General features: G+C 53.8%; 12 protein-coding genes across 13 annotated transcripts; 6 read left to right on the forward strand and 6 right to left on the reverse strand.

Annotated features, from left to right (window-relative positions):
* Positions 1-426: 426 nt before the first annotated feature.
* LDX57_009718 (cytochrome P450) lies at positions 427-1,826 on the forward strand (the record flags this gene model as incomplete). The annotated part of the gene is made up of 4 exons (XM_046091452.1): positions 427-1,010; positions 1,066-1,336; positions 1,408-1,568; positions 1,646-1,826. 4 exons carry the CDS (start codon positions 427-429, stop codon positions 1,824-1,826), a joined length of 1,197 nt encoding a protein of 398 aa, XP_045947429.1.
* Positions 1,827-1,968: 142 nt separating this feature from the next.
* Positions 1,969-3,305, reverse strand: LDX57_009719 (Zn(II)2Cys6 transcription factor domain-containing protein; the record flags this gene model as incomplete). Its single annotated transcript, XM_046091453.1, has 2 exons — positions 3,150-3,305; positions 1,969-3,090 (listed from the first exon to the last, which is right to left on the reverse strand). The coding sequence occupies exons 1-2, from the start codon at positions 3,291-3,293 to the stop codon at positions 1,969-1,971; spliced, it is 1,266 nt and encodes a 421-aa protein (XP_045947430.1). The 5' UTR covers positions 3,294-3,305.
* Positions 3,306-3,971: 666 nt separating this feature from the next.
* On the forward strand, positions 3,972-5,796 carry LDX57_009720 (cytochrome P450; the record flags this gene model as incomplete). The annotated part of the gene is made up of 5 exons (XM_046091454.1): positions 3,972-4,151; positions 4,212-4,337; positions 4,393-4,606; positions 4,684-5,277; positions 5,342-5,796. The coding sequence occupies 5 exons, from the start codon at positions 3,972-3,974 to the stop codon at positions 5,794-5,796; spliced, it is 1,569 nt and encodes a 522-aa protein (XP_045947431.1).
* Positions 5,797-6,061: 265 nt separating this feature from the next.
* LDX57_009721 (uncharacterized protein) lies at positions 6,062-8,015 on the reverse strand. The gene is made up of 4 exons (XM_046091455.1): positions 7,736-8,015; positions 7,545-7,677; positions 6,748-7,483; positions 6,062-6,694 (listed from the first exon to the last, which is right to left on the reverse strand). Exons 1-4 carry the CDS (start codon positions 7,773-7,775, stop codon positions 6,551-6,553), a joined length of 1,053 nt encoding a protein of 350 aa, XP_045947432.1. The 5' UTR covers positions 7,776-8,015; the 3' UTR covers positions 6,062-6,550.
* A 149-nt stretch (positions 8,016-8,164) lies between these two features.
* On the forward strand, positions 8,165-9,913 carry LDX57_009722 (uncharacterized protein). Of its 2 annotated transcripts, XM_046091457.1 has the most exons (7): positions 8,165-8,423; positions 8,476-8,512; positions 8,580-8,665; positions 8,727-9,139; positions 9,204-9,271; positions 9,351-9,386; positions 9,452-9,913. In XM_046091457.1, exons 1-7 carry the CDS (start codon positions 8,280-8,282, stop codon positions 9,703-9,705), a joined length of 1,038 nt encoding a protein of 345 aa, XP_045947433.1. In that variant the 5' UTR covers positions 8,165-8,279; the 3' UTR covers positions 9,706-9,913. The 2 variants fall into 2 exon arrangements, with proteins under 2 accessions (XP_045947433.1, XP_045947434.1); XM_046091456.1 differs by having other exon boundaries at positions 9,204-9,386.
* Positions 9,914-10,405: 492 nt separating this feature from the next.
* Positions 10,406-11,552, reverse strand: LDX57_009723 (uncharacterized protein; the record flags this gene model as incomplete). The annotated part of the gene is made up of 3 exons (XM_046091458.1): positions 10,406-10,808; positions 10,878-11,151; positions 11,213-11,552. The coding sequence occupies 3 exons, from the start codon at positions 11,550-11,552 to the stop codon at positions 10,406-10,408; spliced, it is 1,017 nt and encodes a 338-aa protein (XP_045947435.1).
* Positions 11,553-11,726: 174 nt separating this feature from the next.
* Positions 11,727-12,773, reverse strand: LDX57_009724 (uncharacterized protein; the record flags this gene model as incomplete). The annotated part of the gene is made up of 3 exons (XM_046091459.1): positions 11,727-12,146; positions 12,211-12,650; positions 12,698-12,773. 3 exons carry the CDS (start codon positions 12,771-12,773, stop codon positions 11,727-11,729), a joined length of 936 nt encoding a protein of 311 aa, XP_045947436.1.
* Positions 12,774-12,936: 163 nt separating this feature from the next.
* LDX57_009725 (cytochrome P450) lies at positions 12,937-14,232 on the forward strand (the record flags this gene model as incomplete). The annotated part of the gene is made up of 6 exons (XM_046091460.1): positions 12,937-13,138; positions 13,202-13,322; positions 13,378-13,387; positions 13,452-13,810; positions 13,882-13,936; positions 13,999-14,232. The coding sequence occupies 6 exons, from the start codon at positions 12,937-12,939 to the stop codon at positions 14,230-14,232; spliced, it is 981 nt and encodes a 326-aa protein (XP_045947437.1).
* A 291-nt stretch (positions 14,233-14,523) lies between these two features.
* On the forward strand, positions 14,524-15,085 carry LDX57_009726 (uncharacterized protein; the record flags this gene model as incomplete). The annotated part of the gene is made up of 2 exons (XM_046091461.1): positions 14,524-14,771; positions 14,862-15,085. The coding sequence occupies 2 exons, from the start codon at positions 14,524-14,526 to the stop codon at positions 15,040-15,042; spliced, it is 429 nt and encodes a 142-aa protein (XP_045947438.1). The 3' UTR covers positions 15,043-15,085.
* A 483-nt stretch (positions 15,086-15,568) lies between these two features.
* Positions 15,569-16,891, forward strand: LDX57_009727 (aspartate aminotransferase family protein; the record flags this gene model as incomplete). The annotated part of the gene is made up of 1 exon (XM_046091462.1): positions 15,569-16,891. One exon carries the CDS (start codon positions 15,569-15,571, stop codon positions 16,889-16,891), a length of 1,323 nt encoding a protein of 440 aa, XP_045947439.1.
* Positions 16,892-17,547: 656 nt separating this feature from the next.
* On the reverse strand, positions 17,548-18,381 carry LDX57_009728 (uncharacterized protein; the record flags this gene model as incomplete). The annotated part of the gene is made up of 1 exon (XM_046091463.1): positions 17,548-18,381. The coding sequence occupies one exon, from the start codon at positions 18,379-18,381 to the stop codon at positions 17,548-17,550; it is 834 nt and encodes a 277-aa protein (XP_045947440.1).
* Positions 18,382-19,009: 628 nt separating this feature from the next.
* On the reverse strand, positions 19,010-20,577 carry LDX57_009729 (uncharacterized protein; the record flags this gene model as incomplete). The annotated part of the gene is made up of 2 exons (XM_046091464.1): positions 19,010-20,427; positions 20,487-20,577. The coding sequence occupies 2 exons, from the start codon at positions 20,575-20,577 to the stop codon at positions 19,010-19,012; spliced, it is 1,509 nt and encodes a 502-aa protein (XP_045947441.1).
* Positions 20,578-20,894: the final 317 nt, after the last annotated feature.

A 20,894-nucleotide genomic window follows, 5' to 3' on the forward strand; every position in this document is an offset into this window, starting at 1 on the left:
CCTAGTGGTAATTCCTCCAACAACCATTAAGAAAGATTTGCCCTCATAATCTGTTTAGGGGATTGTATACTGGCTAGGTATCGTGGCTTTCAACCTTTTCTTTCACCCATTGAGGTCCTTTCCCGGCCCCTTCTGGGCCCGAGCATCTTTTGTAAGGAGCTTCTGCCTAACCGTCTACACCAGAAGAGACATCAAGCTAACAGGACACCGAATCCAAGGCGTGGCGTATCTGGCACTCGGTGGGCGGTCGCTTTCACCGAGCCATCGATGACCAGCACAAACGCTACGGTGAGACCTATCCAGAAGCCGTGTTAGCTCGCACTCACCGGTATTGCCACAGGTGACATCGTTCGAATATCCCCGAACGAGCTATCTTGTGCCTCGGTTGAGTCATGGAAGGCGATATACGGCGCGGTAAAGCCGCCGATGGTAAAGAGCGAGTTCTACGAGATCTATGGGTCTGGGTTCCGTTCGCTCTGTATAGGAAGCGAACGGAACCCGCAACGGCACAGTCGAATGAAGAAGTCTCTTGCCGCGGCGTTCTCCACGAGGGCCCTGGCAGAGCAGGAGAGTATCATCAGTAGTTGTGTGGACCGCTTTCTTGATCGGCTCAGAGAAGATGGCCACTCCTCGACTGGACTGAACATGACTAAATGGTTTGAGATGCTCGCGTTCGATCTGCTGGGCGAAATGGCCTTTGGGGAATCATTCCACTGTGTCGAAACCGGCAAATCGCACTTCTGGTCCGATATGATTGAAGAGCACCTGTACTTTATCACCATCCTCGATAACCTACGCCGATATCCGGTCTTCGCTGCAATAGGGAAGCTGATCCTGCCGGGACTCACGGTGGGTGTTCGCAACAGACACACCAACTACAGTCGCAACAAGGTCATCCGTCGTTTGGAAGCAAAATCCCCTCGCGCCGATTTCATGTCGCATTTGATCAAAAAGGTGGAGGACGGGGAAATGGAACTGGAGGAACTGAGCGCCCACGCCTCCACTCTTGTGTATGATCCAAGCAGGAAAGGAATCGATCAAGGCTGGAAAACTGACGAGACGCAGTATTGCCGGTGGCGAAACAGTAGCCACATTCCTGGCTGCCACCACCTATCATCTCCTATCCAACACATCTGTCTATCACAAACTGCGTTCTGAGATCCGTAATCGCTATCGCTTCGCGTCCGACATCAACGCTACCAGTGCCCTACAGCTACCATATCTGCAAGCGGTCATCTCCGAAGGATTGCGAATCTATCCCCCGGGCTCGCAAGGCTTTCCTCGTAACACCCCCGCCGAAGGGGTTGTGGTCGATGGAATGCATATCCCAGGAAATGTAGGTATTTCGGATGACTGAACACCCTCCGGCAAAAGCCAATTCCAGGAATGACTCTAATGCGAAGGAAGGTCGAGGTTTATACATCCGCCTGGACTGTCACGCACGACACGCGCTACTTTCACAGCCCGTTTGAATTCAATCCAGACCGGTGGCTGGACCAGGACTGCACCGATATTAAAGAGGCGAGCCAGCCGTTTTCGCTGGGCCCAAGGGGCTGTTTGGGTCGGAAGTTGGTGTTTTCCCTTTCCTTTTCTCCATCCCTCTGTAGCTTAGCTACAGCTAAAATCCTCACTAACCATCGAGCAGCTTTGCCATGATGGAGATCTCGCTAATACTTGCGAAAATGCATTTCGTCTTTGACGCCGAACTAGTCAACCGTGCTCAAGGCTGGGAGAGCGAAAGTCGCCTGCACGTGATGTGGTGGAAGCCCTCACTAGCGGTGCGGTTCTATCCCGCAGAGGTTGCAAAGACCGGGGGCTCTGTATAGGAGTCACGCCAGGGTGATGAGAGCGAACGCGAAAGGGCCGTGGATTTGAAGCCGGCGCGAGCTACAAGTCTGATTTGACATAAATCCCGCCTATATACATGGTGCTGTTTATCCATTCCACTCTTCATGTGCTTCGTATCCATCAGCTTGACTCTACCGTCAGCCGGGCTTTCATGGCAACGTACATCGCATGCAGCTGACCTCGGTGATGTCTCAGCGTCTTGAGATGCCCGGTCCACTGCTGTACCTGTGCGCGGTCCCATAACTTCGACAGCACTCGGCGCAGTTGCTGCAGGGTCGTTAGGTGAAGGAGAGTAAGTAGTGCCGATGTTTCGGCCGTGACATCTAAACTAGACATGCCGCAGTATAGCGTCACTATGGCATCTGTACCATCACCGGGGTCGTTGTAGCAGGTGCTTTCTCCAGAAGCAAACGCATGTGTGACAGGGCACGCACCGCGGCTTTCCTTTTGAACAAAGGTAGAAGACGCGAGGAGTCCGGAGACCAAGGCGTTGGGGAAGGAAGCTTCCAGGATCAGGTGGAGATTGGTGAGCAGGCGCTCAAAGAGCAGCACAAGGAGTGTCATCAGCCTCTGCGCTCCCCTGCACGAATTGCAGATGGTTAGCGACTCCAGCTTTTGAATCCCGGACCGCAAAGTCGCCAAATTCTGGAACGTGGATCCGTTGTCTCCGAGAGACGCGGGCCCCGGTGTGTAGTCCTGCACGTAGACCTCGTCCAACATCTCCAGGGCTTGTTGGATACATTGACAGGGGTTTAAGTCGGAGCACGGCCCGTCCGCTAAACTGTCCGGGAAGGATCTCCACAGCGGCTCAAGGGTCTGGAGTCCGTGCTGGCTGGGACTGTTGTTCCTGCTGGGTGCCTGGTCTGCGCTGTCTGGGTTGCTTGGATTGCCACCGGGAGAATAGCTGGGTGGAAACGGGGGGAGAAAATCCCGTATCACCGGATCCCGCGTCTCATACGCCGAGAAGGGCTCTAAGCAGGCGTCTTGATCTACGTCTGCAAAGTGGTCTAAGCGTGCCATTGGGCGCGCAGCGACATCATCCGAGTGCTCCGAAGGAGAAGACGTGGATAGATTGGGCTCGGAGCGGAAATCCATCGACGGACCCCGGCGTTGACCCCTGAGATTAATCTTCTGGCTCTTCCGAACGGTGCCATTCCGTGTTGACCGGCTCACTGAAACGCATTGGACGTTCGATGCTCTGCATCGAGCACATCCCTCGGGACTGAAACCCGAGCATTTCAACTGGGTTGGGTAAGCCGAAACCGTCTCCGGCAGAAAGAAAGAAAGAAAGAAAGCCATACCTTTTTACTGCGACACAACTGGCAGACGAGATGCGGGGGACGATGGTATGGCGGTGGCTCTGTCGAAGCTTCGGTGGCCACCATACTTTGGCTGTCTAAATCACGCAGCGTTGCAAACATGTTCGATTGCCCTGGGCTACACATACCCAATATTCCCCTCCCAGCCCCGCGAAGACAAGCGGACCGCTATATACGTTGCCACCGCCATGTCGCGGGCATTCCATTCCTACTGCAGGCCTAAGGCCTAGACGACCATTCGCAATGGCTCACTCAAGCAACAGCAAGCCCCATGTGTCGACAAGGGGGCGGGATTGATGAAGAGGAGCGGGGACCAGGATGATCTGGCAGGAAAAACGGAATCCGAGGACTGAGATTGGAGGGATAATCGTGCTAGACATGCCAAGGGCACTCGGCCCCCAAAACGGTCCATAAAAGTTGGAACGCGAGATGAGCCATTCAACCGTCTGTCATGCATGATGCCGCAAGGGGCCAAACGGGGGAATGTTGATACAAGCGATTTCGCTCCGGATGAGGCTCGCTCTGAACAGCCTGGACTCGACTCTAAGGCCACCCGACTGGAGGGACGGTGGGGTCTAAATGGACATGCGGCCTACGCAGGGCGAAGGGGAGTTGTCCACCGACTCGGCGGAAAAGGATATCAATCGGCCGCTTCCATTTCGGGTCCGGGCCGAGCAACATGAAGGCATTCGAATTGGCGTATATCAGACGTTGTTTTCAACGGTTGGATGGCGCTCAGAAGTCTCAGTCCTTCCTGCTGCGGTGAATTATTGATCGTTTCCGAGATACTTGATCTGGCCTGGCATGTCTCCCATATTTGTGCTGTGCGTGGTGGCGTTGGGGCTGGTGCTATGGGCCACCCGGTTCCACAAACAACGCTATATACCCGGGGTGCCTATCGTCGGAGGCCCAGGAAAGATTAGAGAGAACCGGAAATTGTTCGTCACAGAGGGCATGGCTATACTGCGGCGAGGCTACGAAGAGGTTTGCCGGCACAATGTGCGCCCTCGGCCGGATGGGGGCTAAGCTGACGCCTCAGCACAGAACAAAGATCGCCTGTTTTATGTCCCGACGCCAATTGGCGAGCGGCTGATCCTCCCAAGCCGCTATCTCGAGGAGCTGAAGGCGGCCGATATGCGCCAGGTGGATTTTCAAGCCACCTTTCTGGAGGTAACCCACGGCGGCCAAACAACGAACCTACCAACCCCGTTGACATGCGGTGCAGATGTTCGAAGGCTCATATACTACTCTGGGGACACACTCGCGATTGTTACCTCAGGTTGTGCGGGCGCAGCTCAACCAGCATCTCGGTGAGGAAATCAAACCCCTGCGACAAACGACAGACACAGCTAATCCACCGTTGACACCAGCCAATGTCCTCCCCCAGATCCAAGCTGAGATTCGGGAGTCGCTGACTGAAGTGCTCCCTCCGTGCGAAGGTGAGATCGAGTGCGTGGCTTACGTGCAGATATAGAGTTGTCGTGCGAGCTGACTCCAATCGACTTTGAATCCGTAGACTGGACGGAGATTAACGTCACGGACGTCATGGCCGTCATCATTGCCCGTGTGTCCAGTCGAATGTTTGGCGGAACAAGGCTTAGCCGCAACGAAGGATGGATCCAGGCCTCTCTCCGTTTCGCACATGATGGCTTTCAGGCGGCCACTAAACTTAAGAAATGGCCCGGTCTTTTGAAGCCAATCGGCCAGTACTTTGTCCCGGAGATCACCTCTATCAGGAATACCTACCGCGTGGCGGAGAATGCCATCGTACCACTTCTTGAGGAGCGAGACAGGGGATGTCAAAAGAAAGATGCCCATGACCTAGTGGGTTGGATGTACGCTCAGGCGGAAGGCGCGGAGAAGAGCAAGAAGTTCATCGCCGGCACTCTACTAAAGGTGAGTTTCGCAGCCTATCACACCAGCGCCGCGGCTCCTACTCAGTTATTATTCGACCTGGCCGCCCGCCCAGAGTATATTCCTGCCTTGAGGGAGGAATTTTACGCGGCAGACCGGGATGCGGTGGGCAACGTTTCCGTCAAGGGGTTTGCAAGTATGATGAAGATGGATAGCATCATGAAAGAAAGCCAGCGCTTCAACCCGCTACTCCTTCGTAAGTGATCCACCCAGTGTTGTACTCCTGTGCATATGGCAGGCTGACCAGCCCACCCATGAAGTCACCTTCGAACGGATTATAAAGCAGGACTTTCGTCTCTCAGACGGCACGGTCATCCCAGCAAACACGTGGGTCGGCAGCCCTGCTCAGGCCATCGCCATGGACGCAGACCTATACCCAAACCCAGACACATTCGATGGCTTCCGCTTCGCCAAGTCGACGACAACGGGAGCCCACGAGGCCGGCCGCAGGATGCCCGCAATCGTCAAGGGGAAGCCTCACTACACGTCTGCTCACCCGGGGTCGATGGCGTTCGGGTACGGCCAGCACGCCTGTCCCGGCCGCTTCTTTGCTATGATGGAGATCAAAGCCATCACCGGGGAAATCCTGAAACGGTATGAGCTGAAGCTCCCGGGGGGAGCACGTCCGGCGAGCGTCACGTTCGAGACACAACATCTACCGAATCCCGACGGGAGAGTGCTGTTTAGAGCCAGAAGGGAATCGCAAGTTATTTAGATCTATTGTCGTAGTTTCATTTTACTATCAATACTATATCCCGCATGACCTTTCAAAGCCGGATATATTGGGTATCATCAGGGCAATGGTAAAGTAAGTATACCCCGGAGGAATGATGGCAGGTACTCCACCGCTAAAAGTATATTCATATTTTGAAGCTCTGAATATATCTGTATCTTTTGGGTCTTTCCTTTCGCCCGTTAACCAGGGTGAACGTGTATTAGCTGTAGTATGACTCAGGCCAGAGGCTCATCGGATATGTTCAGTCTTACATCGTCGATTGGCTTCTGCTACGATAACTTAGTAATCAGGCTAACTGCTTTATCTATAATGACTAGAATATCATTAGGTCTTATATCCACACCACGTAGTCTCCGGTTCTCGCTTCTCGTTTGATATCTTGTGCTAGAACACTAGTAACGGTATGATACAACCCCTCCGCAGGGTTTACCAGCTTTGAGACACATACCGGTCGAGAGGCAACTTTGTTTATAGACACGATTCTAGGGGATATTGTATGTATATACAACATGCTGACAGCTTCGGCTTTGCTGTGTCAAGCTTCTAGGCCCAGGAAAAGGCGTGGCGCCAATCGATCCCCGGTCCTTTTCCACTGTTGGGAGAGCGCCTCAAGCACCTCATTCCCTCCATTGCTGTATGTAGGATAAGGCCTTCCGGGTAGGAATCACACGATCAAATATTCAAAAATACACACATGTTGCACCTCACCAGCACCCATGGTGGATGCAGGGAGTTAGTTCTGAGTAATGGTCTCTCCCAACCACCGGACCATCGCCTGGAACTGCTCCCCAGGCGGATATTTCCAGTCAAAGTCGGTGATCGGTTCCACGTGAAATTCACCAGGCACCCGGCTAAGGGTGACGTCAGGATGCTCCTCCTGATAGGTATGAATGTCAGACATTGGCTGGTACTTATACTCGAGGGTCTCACCATTATTCTCTGGGCCATCTCCACAATTGAGTCCAGCAGCACCTCGTTCTCCCCTGCAGCGATAAAGATCTTCTCGACGGGGAGCTGACGCCACCAGCCTGGCTCAGCAAATGTGGGATGAATATATGGATCGGGATCGGCGCCGTCGATAAAAGCTTGAGACCACTGCATCAAGGGCTTAGGGGAGAGTACGTCTTTGTGCTTGTTACGCCGGAAGCTCTCAGAGTCGGTGCGGAAGTCGATCCAAGGAGATAGCAATAATGCACCGGCAATATTTTCACCTAACTGCAGTGCTGGAACAGACGGATGGGGATGCGCCAGGTGCGAGAGCAGCGAGAGCACGAGGTGCGCTCCGGAAGAGTCCCCCTGGATGACGAGGTTGGAGGGTCGTTTGTCGAGTGACTGGACAGCATAGCGAAGGACCTCGACTGCCTGCTGCAGCTGCCGGGGATACGGAGCGGCAGGGGCAAGATCATAGAGCAGAACGAGCACGCCGATCTCCTGCCCGTCATTCTTGAGATGTTCTGCGATGGCTTCGAGCAGGCTGAAGTGTCCGGAGAGGGCGGGAATGCAGTACCCACCTCCGGGGAAGTAGAGAATCGTCCTCTCAGCATGACGATTCCCCAGCCAGACGGCGACAGTTCCATCAGCCAAGGTGATCACTTCCGGCAGCCTGTCATGTTGGCGCACATGGGCCTCGTAGCTCTGCCGGGCGGACTGAGGGGGAAGGATAGCCCTAGGGGAGATTAGCTGGGAGATGTTAATTCCCGGCTGTGAAAGGATGGGCTGGCACTTACTGGGTCTGTTGAATTGTCAGTCCCTCAAAAAGCGTACGAGCAAAGGTGATGGCGACATGCTTGAAGCCCGTAACCTCTCCATCCTCTGGAGCTCGGAATTGAGTAGCAAGGCCACCCCATACTCCTGCGGCCACTTCCCACTGCAGGTGAGCATGTCATCGAAGGTGACGTGGGATGGGGGGATTGCATACCTGCCTTGCCAACTGTGGCGCCAATGCGTATTTGTTCCATGTGGGATGATCCAACCGGCCGTAGCTGGGAATGTCAGCAGCCACGAGGGCGATATCTAGTTATACACCTTAGAAGCAGGGATTACGAGGCCGTTCAGACATCTCCGGCCGTTCGGCGGAGGAAACCCTGGGTAGATCCTAGCCCCCGTGAGTTATAAGGAAGATTGATCCCTAGACGATGCCGGCCCCGTATGACCAACTTAATGTATTCTGTGCATAGTACGGAGTACTCCGTTCGTGCTTACGGCCTTTCTCACCCCCCCCCCCCCCCCCCCCCCCCCCCCCCCTCCCTCCCATGCATGCAGGCTGATCGGCTCGACAACGTGCCATTTTCTCCGTCTTATCCTGGACAAATGGTCGCAGCCACCCCGCCCCCAACTTCCCCCCTACAGTCGCTAGTGAGCAGGAAAACACACCAGAAGATCTCGCGAGGTATTTATCGGGTTCCATCTTCCGTCCGAGATCATGGCGTGCGGTCACTCGACAACCTACCGTTCTCGTCACCATGGAAAACAAAGGCCCCGGGATGATAGCAGCCTCAATCGTGCTTACCACGGTGGCCTTTCTCCTCTTCTGTCTGCGGACCTACGCACAGCACCTTACATCAAGCCAGATCCACCTCGATGAGATATTTCTAGCAATAGGACTGGTGAGTGCGCGGCACACGCCGGGCTTTTGAGGCCCTGTTAACTCCCCGTCAGATCCTTACCATCGGACTCTGCATTGAGACATGTCTCTGTAAGTGCTCTGGATCCCAGGTAGTACCCTCGAGGGCCATCTCTAATGCTGGAGGGGCGGGCTCTAGGCTTTTACTGGGGAGCAGGTCGCCACCTTGCTGACATTCTCGCAACGGACCCGGATCCCCTGGTCAATCAACGCAAATATTGGATCGTGAGTTGACCGTGGTCTTCAGAGGAGGGCTGCCTCGCTGATAATCCATGCCCTATCGCAGTCTGGTTATGTCTCCGTTGTCAACTGGGCAGTTGCGGTCTTCGTCATCAAGCTCTCCCTCCTCAGCATGTACACCCGAATCTTCAACACGAAGAGCACTCCCAATCGCTGGTTTCGGTACGCCGTGTATGGGGTCATCGCCTACGTCATTTCCAGCTCCATTGCCATTATCTTCTCTTACATCTTTATCTGCACGCCTATCTCGTTTTGGTGGGAACAGGTCAATGCCGTGGTGGGCAAGCCGGTGCCCCCAGGGAGCTGCCCGAACATGATCCCTCGGGGGGTTGCGTGTGCGGCATTGAACGTGGTGTCAGACTGGTTGATCCTCTCTCTCGGTGCGCTGGGACTCTGGGATCTGCAGATGAACCGCAAACGCAAGCTGGTTGTTTTTGGCATCCTTGGCCTTGGCTCGACGTAAGTGCCGACCCAGACCAAAACAACCCAACGAGAATATAACAGGCTAACCTGAGACCTATAGGTGTTGCATTGTGAGCATCATACGCTTGCCCATGCTTCTATCGTCATCGATGAGCAACGACCCTACCTGTAATACATCCCATCATAAAATTCTATCTCTCTTTCGCCTTTCCCTTTCTCGCGCTAACGAGGCCCTTTTGTTTCTCAGGGTCGAACTCCAATCCGCTGCTCTTCGGAATGATGGGTAAGTCTACGCTCCTTAGTTTTTTCGGTGTTCGTTCTCTCGATACTAACAGCTTCCTACTAAAGAGGCCAGCGTCGGGGTCATCAGCGCATGCCTCCCGGGCATTGCGCCCTTAGTGAAACACTGGCACCACATGGCGACGACCCAAGGCAGCGGCGTCTTCTCGAGCGGGCGAGCGGGCTCGCAAAAGCGGCCCATCCATCAGGCTCACGAGTACATGTGCATGGAGGACTATCGATCCCCCTCGTCGCACTCGCACCGTGATACCTCGCCGCTGACGCCGGCGCGAAAAACCCAACCAGCCGCCTCGAGGAGATAACGCGGAATCCTAGGGGATCGCGTACGATCTGACAATCTGGACATATCTGACTGGAAGGAACGACCAGAAATCCGTAACCTTTTTAGGAGCCACCGTAGTTGGCCGCGGGGGAGTTCGCTAGTGTATTCTATCTTATATGCCATGGTTCTGTAACGCCAGGTGAATCAAAGATAACATAGAGTACCGAGCTTCTCACCTGATCACAAAGAATCAACTTCCCTTGGGGGCCCTGATTAGTGACTGTTTTTTTGCTCAGAGCAACTAGATAATCCCAGACCGTATGGGTTCCGCCGAGTCGTCGGAGCTGTCAGATTCTACGCATCCACGACGTGGGGCAACGACATGGACGGCCTCTTTCTCTTACAGTAGCCTCCTCGAAAACAGCAGGGGTCCCCTCTCTCGGCGATGCCCTGAAATGGCAAGAGTCGACGCTGCCTAGAATTGGCCCCAAGGAACGTGCATGCATACCTTAAGCTAGCGTCGGTCATGCCAAGAATACTGCGACTAGTTATTACCGGGGATTGTTCCCACTTCCAGGGTTGAATTTATGACTATCGCGCCTGCAGAAACTGCTCCGGACCCACAGGATAGTGAGGGTTACTGGGTTGAACTTGAGACTCAGGAAGGAGAATTTCAGTCTGCAATTGAGACATAGATGGACGCTACTATTCCTACTAGTACTCCGGAGTAGATCGAAATGTCAACGGTGGTAGCGAGGGGTCGATTCACTCCACCGCTCGTTGCCACTCATTTGGTCTTCTAGCCCGCGCAGGTACATCTGGAGACTATGACTGCTGCCGGCACTGGCCTCTTGCACCAGCTGCCGGTGCACCAATTCCCACTCGCGGCACATCGTCCACAGCACTCGCTGAGCCGCTGTGGGCCCCAAGGTCGCCTCGTTGGACAGGACCTGCACCGCCGAGCAGAGAGCCGCCCCTTCCTGGTGCAACGTCTGTGCCGCCAGCTGCTCCTTGCTCCAGCTGTAGATGTCGTTTACGATGGCAATGTGCTTGGCACAGTTGCGCTCGACAGGGGCAGCTCGGCGCAGTTCGGCGTCCGTGAGATGGAGCTCCATGGTGAAGCGCAGGAGGGCCGACAGGAGGCTTTGAGGGTCAGGCAATTAGTCCACGGAGCCAGCCCGGCGAAGAATGCATGATCGATGAATGGCTTACCCCTGCCCAACATCCCGTTCGCGATAGTCTAAGTATTTCCCCAATTCGCACATTCCGAGGCGCGATTTGTCCGTCTGGGCGCGCATGAATGTAAAGACAGGTTCGAGCAGGTCATCCGCCAGCACCTTGTCGCAGTCTCGCATGTCTTCCCAGAGATCATGGGTTATGGCTTGAACGGGGACGGTGCGGTCCGGGGAAAGATCTCCGCGGGAAATGGCGATGAGTCGCTCGTTATATGCGGACCCCTCTTCCAGCGAGGTTTCTTCGAGGAGGTCTGGTGGCCACGGCTCGCCGGTTAGCGAGTAGGCCTACGGTGGAACAAGGAGGGGACATACCGTCAATCAGGAAAAGCAGAGTCAGTAGGCGACATGCAAATGAGATCCGGCCGTGCAACGCCCCCGGGAAGTATAAGCACGTCACTCGCGAAAAGCCAGCGGCGCGGAACTTGGCTCGTTCAGCCTGATTACGAAAGGGCCACCGTTGCAGGAAATATGCGTCGACTTCGGCAGAGACCGCGTTGACGTTGAGATGGATGTCGGGGGTAAATAGGGACGCAGGTGGTCGCTCTTGGGTCAACACCGGCATCAGCTGCCGGTCCCTCTCGATAGGCGAGAGCTCTGCAGACTTGGGAGTCGCAGAGGCCTTAGACAAGGCTGTCCAGATAGTGGCCAACATGGTTCTCAGTATCTCAATCACCCGGCCTTGACTCTGGACCTGCTCTGAACCGGAAGGGATTTGGTTTCTCTAGCCGTACTTATCTACACTTTGGTCTGGCATGCTCGCCGTGGCTCAAATCAAGACCGGCCCGAGGCACGTCGATTGCTCTAATCTATTTCTCACTCGGTCTCTCTACACCTTCTCGTGCACCGGTCGGAAATCCGTAGCCACCTGTTGCATCCGGGTCAACCGTGCGTTCTCTTCCCCAAACCACTGCGGACGAAGGTCCGAAATAGCCTGCTCCAGCTCGGTATAGCAATCTCCCAACGTCAGAATAGTCCGCCCGTTCCACCGACCTGGACTCAGGTCGTCGACGGCGCTCTTCGGATCCTTCCCGTACAGCTCGACCGCGCGGGTCTGCTGGGCACTGGCGGCATACGCGATCGCCAGAGCGACGAATTCGGGCGAACTCGTGGGAAGTCCGGCGGCAATAATGGGAGCCGCCAGGTTAGCCGGAAGAAGGCCTGTAATGGTGGCGGCTGGGGCGACTGCATTGATGGTAATGCCGTCAAGTGGAAGCGAGGCTCGTAGAGCACGCATGAGCCCGATCAACTAAATCGAGTTCCTAATGTTAGAAATGGTATCATTCCTCGCCGAGAATCTAGAGGGAACTGACCGCGAGCTTAGAGGCGCTATAGACTGGCAATGAATATTCCGGGGAATATGCTGTCGCGCTGGAGGTGATGACGATACTGCCGGCCGTCTGGCTGCGCCGCATCATGCTGAGCGCGATCTTGATTACATTCAAAGTGCCACGTAGATTCACATCCAGGACCCCGTAACGCGGCTCAACCAGCTCTCCAAGCTCGTCAAAGCTATCGTGAAAGTAATCGGCTTCCTCCGAGACGCCCGCGTTGGCCACCAGGATGTCTATTCGACCGATACTCCTGAACGCTGCCAGCACGGATGACCATTGCGTGATGTCACACGCGCAATAGCTGATATTCCTCTTCACGGCTAGTTCTTCCTGGGGAGGGTTCCGATCTAGAATGTAGACACGGGCCCCGTGAGACTCGAAAATTCCGGCGGCAGCCCAGCCGATGCCCGAACTGCCCCCTAGTATCGATGAGCCATTGGTCTTGGTTGGGTTGGCAAGAACGTACCGGTAATCACGACGGTCTTGCCCGAACAATCGGGGATGTCAGCGTCGGTTATCGTGAGTGATGACATATTGACCATGGTTGCTGAAACAAGTAGGGGCCATCAAGGGTAACGATGCGGTTATTATGCAGGCTGGCCTCGGGGATGGACCAATGTGGTCCGGGCCGAGCATTCGACTCTCTGCCAGGGTTATAACATGACCCCGTGTCGATGGTCGCGCTGCTCGCCTTGATCTGACCGCATGAAAATGGCTTGGTTCATCGTCCCCGTCGCTCTGTTGCTGCTGCCTGCTGTCATTGCGGTGTATCGCCTGGTGCTACACCCTTTGGCCCATGTGCCCGGTCCGAAGCTGGCGGCAATAACCAACGCGTATGAGTTGTATTTTGATGTCGTGCGAGGCGGGCAATACACATTCGAGATTCAGCGATTGCATCAGATATATGGTCAGTTATATTGCCCACGGGGATTGAAGGGCCGCCTTTTATACGGCTGATAACCGATGCTAGGCCCCATCGTTCGCATCAGCCCCAACGAGCTTCATGTAAATGAGGCGGCTTTTATCGATGAGTTATATGCGGGTCCAGGCAAGATTCGGGATAAATATGACCACGCAACAGGGCAGTTTGGGTGAGCGGGCCTTGTCATTAGTCCTAAACGGCAGAGGTGCTAATCTTCTGGATAGGATTCCGGACGTAAGATTTCCTTTCATTTCAATGGGTGCAGCGAGCTGAAGCTGCAGCCTGGATTCTTGTTCAGAGTGTTTTTGGTGCCATTCACCATAATCTTCATCGCATGCGCCGAGCAGCCTTGAATCCCTTCTTCTCCAAAGCATCGGTAACCAAGCTTGAGCCCGTCATCTATGCGGCCGTCGACAAGCTCTGTTGGCGGCTGGCGCGCGAACTGGCTCAGTCCGGGTCGACCGTCGACCTGACTATGGTCTTTAGTTGCATGACTACCGACATTGTTACCAAGTATGCGTTTGCCGAGTCCTCGCGCTTCCTCGATTCGCCCACCTGGCAGCCCAATTTTCATCAGGCTATTCTATCAGGAACACGCATGGGTGCTCTCGCTCGGCATGTCCCTCTACTGTTTCCTGTCCTTCGCGCATTACCCGTGTATGTTCAAAGCTACCAATTCCCATGGAGCCAGGGCGAACGCTAATACAAACGTCACTGGCACATTTCAGGAGACTCATGTCCAAACTATCCCCAGATACTGGTGTTTTCCTTCAATGGCAGGAGGTTGTTCTGCCCGGTTCGACAAACAATATACCGTCTATTACTGACAGGAGACCACCATTTAGGACATGAAACGGAAAGTGTCGGAAATCTGGCAGGAGCAGAGCCAGCAGACGGACAAACCTCAAACGCAGCCGCATGCCACTATCTTTCATGAACTTTTCCACGCCGATCTGCCTGAGTCCGAGAAACATCCGGATAGAATGTGGCAAGAGGGCCAGATTGTGATCGGCGCCGGGACGGAGACCACGGCCTGGAGTAATTCGATCCGTATTTCGATTGAAAGCTCTCGTAGCTGAAGTTCTACATCTAGCCCTTACCGCAACTATTTTCTTCATTCTCAACGATACAAACGTCTTGTCTGCACTCCGGTCCGAGCTAGACCTGGCCATTGTGAACCCGGATGACCCTATCCCCTGTCGGGCCCTGGAGAGCCTACCGTATTTGATAAGTTAATTCCTTCTTCACTTTCGGCCGCCATCCAGCGACTGATTCTGTCTGGCATCCTGCACAATGCGGTCATTTACGAAGGCCTCCGCCTATCTCATGGGGTCGCCACCCGCCTACAGCGCATCAATCCAACCTCCCCGATGCTGATGCGCAGCCGGCGAGCATCCTCAACAGAGCCCAATGGCATGTCCGAGATTGAGGTAGAAATTCCGGCCGGAACCCCCGTCGGCATGACCGCCATGTTGGTCCACCTGAACCCGGACCTTTTTCCGGAACCTCACGAGTTTCGGCCATCTCGTTGGCTTGATGACCACGGACGGCGCGATAAGAGTTTGGAAAGATACCTTCTTTCCTTTTCTCGGGGAAGTCGGCAATGCATTGGCATCAAGTATATCCTTCCATCCCTTCCTGTTTATCGGTGCAGAAACATGAGCTGCCGAAGAGGACACATGCTGATGATCTTACCTGTCCCTCTCAGTTTGGCCTTTGCGGAGCTCTACATGGGTATCGCCATCTTGATCCGTCGTCTAGGTCATAGACTCCAGCTGTACGAGACCGATCGCTCGGACGTCGATATGGCAGAGGACTGTTTTGTCCCGGTCCCGCGGCGCGATTCGAAGGGTGTGCGAGTGAAGCTGACGGACGACTCTGAGCGTTAAAGACTAGTCATGACGATCTGCTTGGTTAGAATCTTAAAAGTAGATGTTAGCAAGAATAGACTGAGGCGAAGTCAAGGTGGAAAGTTGAGTCCTGTCACGAGACCCATCGTCAGGTCACGGGACCTTCCTTACCTACTCCGAGGGCTGTCCGAGCTGCTTCTTTCTTCTTTCTTCTCCATGTGATACAACCAAGATCAGCCTTCTCCACAAGTGAAGACCTGCAGAACGTGGGCTTTGTAGCATCGGATTGCCGATGAATCTTTCATGTGATTGCTTCTTATCGATGTCCGGCGGAAACAGAGCCATCCCCGGCGGAAAAGGTACGAGAGAATGAGATGCATGGCGATTCGTCAATCTACAGGCACCACCGGACCCTTTCCTCTCTGGAAATCCATGGCTGCGTGATGATGCCCGGCGGGAAACACGTTATCGCAGACCACCAAAGCACGAACGGCCATAAGAGATTGCGATCGCCAACTTCATCTCAAACCAACGCAGCATTTCCTTGATACCCCCACGATCTATTATGGCTTCCGATCTCACCCTGTTTTGGTCCAAGGCCGACCGCTATCTGATGTCCACCGGCGTGCCTTTCTCGCCCGTTGTGATCTCCAAGGCCCAGGGCACTAGACTCTTCACTACCGATAATCGCCAAATCCTGGATTTCACCTCGGGCCAAATGAGCTCTCTCCTAGGCCATTCACATCCCGAAATTGTCGAAGTGGTTCGAAAATATGTGGGCGAGTTGGACCACCTCATCAGCAACATGATCACTCAACCCGTCGTCGATTTGGCCGAACGGTTGGCTCATCTTCTGCCGGCGCCGCTAGAAAAGTCTTTCTTTCTGAACACGGGTTCGGAGTCGACCGAGGCCGCAATCAAGATGGCCAAGCTATACACCGGAAAATTCGAGATCGTCGCCTTGTCTGCGAGCTACCATGGCTTAACGCAAGGCGCTGGCTCGGCGACCTACTCCGCCGGTCGCAAGAATGGCGGTCCCACGATGCCAGGTCAGCTCGCCTTTCCAGCTCCTTACGCCTATCGCTCCATCTTCCGCAAGTCGGATGGTTCGTACGATTGGGAGACAGAGTTGGACTTTGGCTGGTCGATGATTGATCGCCAGAGCGTTGGCTCGCTGGCCGCCCTCATCATGGAGCCAATACTATCCACCGGTGGCATCCTCGATCTGCCGAAGGGGTACCTCAAGCGCATGAGTGAAGAGTGTAAGAAGCGAGGAATGCTGCTCATTCTCGACGAAGCCCAGACTGGTGTGGGCCGTACCGGTCAAATGTTTGCCTTCGAGCACGACGACGTCGTGCCCGACATTTTGGCGCTGTCGAAGACCCTCGGCTGTGGTCTGCCGCTGGCCTCGGTCAGCACGACGGCGGAGATTGAACGTGGCTGCAAGGAAGGCAATTTCTTGTGGTTGACAACCCATCTGAACGATCCTCTCACGGCTGCCGTCGGAAACAAGGTGCTCGAAGTGGTAGAACGGGACAACCTCTGCCAATGGGCAGCCGAACGGGGGGAGCAGCTTCGCGCAGGGTTGCTGAAACTTCAGTCAAAATACTGGTGCATTGGCGATGTCCGCGGCCGCGGCCTTCTCCAGGGAGTCGAGATCATCGCCGACGCAGAGACCAGGGCCCCCGGGTCGGATTTGGGACAAGAGGTCTCGGACCGCGCTATGGTTCGCGGCCTCTCCTGCAACGTTGTTAATCTACCAGGCATGGGAGGCGTGTTCAGATTAGCGCCTCCCGTCACAGTACGACCGGACGAGATTGAGGAAGGGTTGGAGATACTAGACGAGGCTTTCGGGTATGTGCTTAAAACCCGGGAATTGAAGAACTGATAGGGAGGTTGCACGTCCGATGGAAATGGCTAGGGATAGAGGAAGCATATGCCTGGATATTCTATCAACACTCAGAATAAAATATGGTCTCTGTTTTTCTTCTCACTGGTTCCACCCTCACCCGATGTCTGCCTCGCTCGATTGAATAAAGCCAACGTTTCCTACGAGGGAAACATGTACACCCAGATGTCCTTCCACCCTCCTCCATCCGGCCAGCTGAAGCGCGTCGAGTGAAGTTGCCATCGCATCTATAGTTGATTTTTGCGAGTCCATGGAAAGTACTCATGGTTTATATATCCAACTACTAATGTTCCTGTCAGTTTGAGTTGTTGGAAGTAGTGAAATCTCATGATAGCGTTTGTTTCGACATTTTAGTGGTTGAAACAGGACAAAGGTTACAGAGAAAAGAAGGATAGTATTGATAAGAAAATGAATAATACAATTTCAAATAAAAATAAGGACGAGGTGAACTTACATTCTGCTATCTGCAGTCTTGCATGATCAACCGAAAGCACCAAGAGGAGAAGACGCATCCTTTCAGTCTTCAAACCAAATGTAGCTAAGAACTTCCCATGGAAAATAAGTACCTGGAAGGCAGTCAACAAGCTGAGGGTGGGAAACAATCACGTAGGGCACGGGTATCCGAGGTTGCACGCCTAAAAGGCTGCTGACTCCTCATCATCGAAGATGTAACTCATGATGAGACCTGCAACGGCACCGGCCTTGCTCAGATACACGCCCACGGTTTTAATCTCTTCAAGATGACTGAAGTCAGCCACGTCGACATCGACCGAGGAAATTATGTTGCCGACCTCTTGATTATAGCGTGTAGTTGCACCATTGTACTTGCGTAGCTCGATGTTGAGGCTATCGCAGTCATATCTGTCGACGTCAAATGCTATGGTTTCTTGCAGAGCCGGGGCTTTGAAGCGTAGGAGGATAGGAGTAGAGGGATGATCGTCGGGGCCAAGTTCAGCAATATGCTTCTTGAACTCACCGGTGCGCACTCTTTCAGGCAACGCGGTTGTGTCGTTAGAAGAGGACGGGTTATCATCATCATCTAAATCGTCTCCTTGTCCTTCTTCGCTGGCAAGGGGGCTAGTAGAAGAGTTTCTCTGCTCTTCTGCATTGATTCTTTCCCCGTCTGCAGTCCCTGGTTCGCTCTGGAACTCGCGCGGTTCCCCTTCTTCTGCATGCTCCGTCATCAAGGCGTCTAGGGAGCCTTCGTCATCAGCGAAAATTTCTGCACCAACTTCGCCGCTTATTATTGCTTCAAGGTTATCCCTAGTAGCGGCTATAGCGTGGTCAATTGTGGTTTGAGCAAAAGAGACAGCGTAGCCGGGCTCATTCGCTGAGCCCTGGTCCCCTGCATTGACAGTAAGATCAATATCTTCGCCAGTGAAAGCATGGGCGACTCCAGCCGAAGGACTCCAATATATTAAAGCCGCCTGAACCTCGTCGATCGGAATCTCATGTCGTGGATCTGCCATGCCGGATAGCCCAAGAATGGCTACAATTCTCTGCTGGGACTTCTTGTTCTATGAGAGATTGCTCGTATGCGGATACTTGTGGTCACCTGGCCGCCTTTCTATCGCTCGCCTTGAGAGTGGCTCTTGTCAGAGGTGTAGGTGGATGGGTAGAGATTTCCGCAGCGAGATGCTGGGAGTAAGGTCCAAGGAACTGGTAATCCCACGAGAGACTTTATTTATAGCGAACAAACTAGAGGTGTGTGAATGAGTTCAATGACAAAGGAAGAGCAAGGAGCCATGGTAAGTACCACACCGCTCCACGGAATAATTCATGATGAGTGAATCTATAGCCGGATAGTAAAGTCAAACGCGCATTGTTTTACCGAGCACCATGCTTTGGGGGTTCTAAGCCGCTCATTGTGTCACCCCTATTCTCTTTGTGTGTTGCGCCATCCAAGCACAAAGAGAGTTGACGAAGAGTTTGTTTGAGACATTTGCATTAACAGGATAGCTCCCGTAAATCAAACGACATCTACGCTTCTCCCTTCACAGACAGAACAACCTTTCACTTAGGATCGTCACAAAGCACACGAAAGTTAGCTAAATAGTTAGTCAAGCGTCAGCTAGCAGATCGTACCTGCCAATCCGGCTAGGAGTCATCGATCACGCGCTCATCGGCAGTAAGCATCGCCGCGATATCGTCGCATCCCTCATGTAAAGCAATATCCAAAGCCGTCGAACCATCGGCATCCACACGGTTCGGATCGAGATCTTTATTCTCCAGTAGCGCTTGCACAACCCGTGGTCGAACGAATCTGCATGCTACATGGAGCGCTGTGTCCTGGTTTGCGTCCCGTTCATTCACGTCTACTCCGGAAGCAAGAATATGCTGGATCATTCTGACGGAGCCGCTCTCCACTAGCCGAGTCAGCAGGGTGTGTGGCATAGGAGTCCCAGAAAATCCGAGTCCATTGCGATCACAAGCCAGAAGGATATCCACAATCTGGAAATGGTCACGCAGCGCAGCACAGAAGATAGCGGGCGGGAGATCTCCGTTGCAGGTATAGGATTGGCCAAGGGAACGGTCGACCAGGACCTGAACGACGTCTTTGTGACCAAACCATGCGGCGTATTGCAGGGCCATATGGTTGTGTATTGTTTTGTCGGTCTCTATCGATGTGTATGGAAGGTCTTCCACGAGCGCGTTGACCACGTCCACATGACCCTCTCTAGCGGCAATTTCGAGCGCAGTGTTATCGTCGTCATCGGTGAGGCTGGCGTCGACGTCTGTTCCTAGGAGTTCGGTCACGACCTTGGCGTGTCCGTGACGGGCCGCGTAGTGGAGAGGCGTCTTCGAGTTAGGGCCCACGATTTCCGAGCTTTGCAGTGAAGTAGCTAGAGTGGGTATGATGTGGGCGTGTCCGGCCGCGGCCGCGGCTCCGAGGGGGCTCCCGAATGGACCGTATCCAACAGATATGGCGTTGGCAAGCAGCGTTAGACCAGAGTATAGAAGGTGTTCAACGACTGTAGTAGAGCCACGGTATGCAGCCAGCTGCAAGGGATCGCCGTAGGCTCCTTCGAAATACTGCAGATTCATTTCTCTCTCGATGAGGATTTCAGTCAGTTTGCCGTCGTCATTGAACGCCGCGGCATACATCAGACTGCCCAGGTATTCGTGGCGCAGGTCGATGTTGCGACCACTGGCCAGAAGCCCCTCAACAGTTCTCGAGCGCCCAAGCCAGGCGGCTAAGATCATGGTTTCGTCGTCATCCCAAACGTCTGTCCAGTCCAACGGATGTCTCATGTGCTTGATTACCCATTCACGACCGCAGTAGAACGTAAGGGCATCGCACAAACAATCTAAGAATCTGTGAGTACCACATGGCTTGTCGTTGAACTTCGACAGTGTGAAGTTTGCATGCTTTGCGATCCTCTTCACTAGGGCAAACAGAGCCTGGTCATCGAGTATTTTTCGATATAATAGCTTGGAGATCAGGGCATCGCTTATATCTTGGCTCAGACGCTTGAAATGTGACAAGTTGACCAGGATCAGGTCGTCAAAAAATCCTATACACAGGATCAGGCACCAAGGTGTAATCACACAGGTGGCACAGAATAACACTTACGGGAGACGAGGCGCATTTTGATCACGGTTTTGAGACTGAGGTACTGCAGAATGGTGGTGAGGACCTCCACACTCTGGCTTTCTAACCCCATGCTGGCAGCTTGACTGTCAACCCAGAGAAGGAAGAATCGATATGGAAAGGAGTGAGCAAATTCTGCTGGATGCGAATGGGACAAGGTAACACTACCAAAACATTGAGGTCATTGGCTCGTGATAACATTCGACCACTGATCAGCGCCCGGTCTGAGGATCACAGCCTGGGCCTTGTGTTACATATGAAGTGTGGAAACACGATCATATAGAAGGTCCAGAGCAAAAGCCTTAAGATTAGTGGAAAGGAACGCAACGAGACAAGTGGCCTTGGAGAGGCGATAGGTCACGACTAGAATGCGAGAGAGGAACAGAAGGC

Source organism: Aspergillus melleus, assembly GCF_016097325.1.
Source record: "Aspergillus melleus strain CBS 546.65 chromosome Unknown contig5, whole genome shotgun sequence".
Taxonomy (NCBI): domain Eukaryota; kingdom Fungi; phylum Ascomycota; class Eurotiomycetes; order Eurotiales; family Aspergillaceae; genus Aspergillus; species Aspergillus melleus.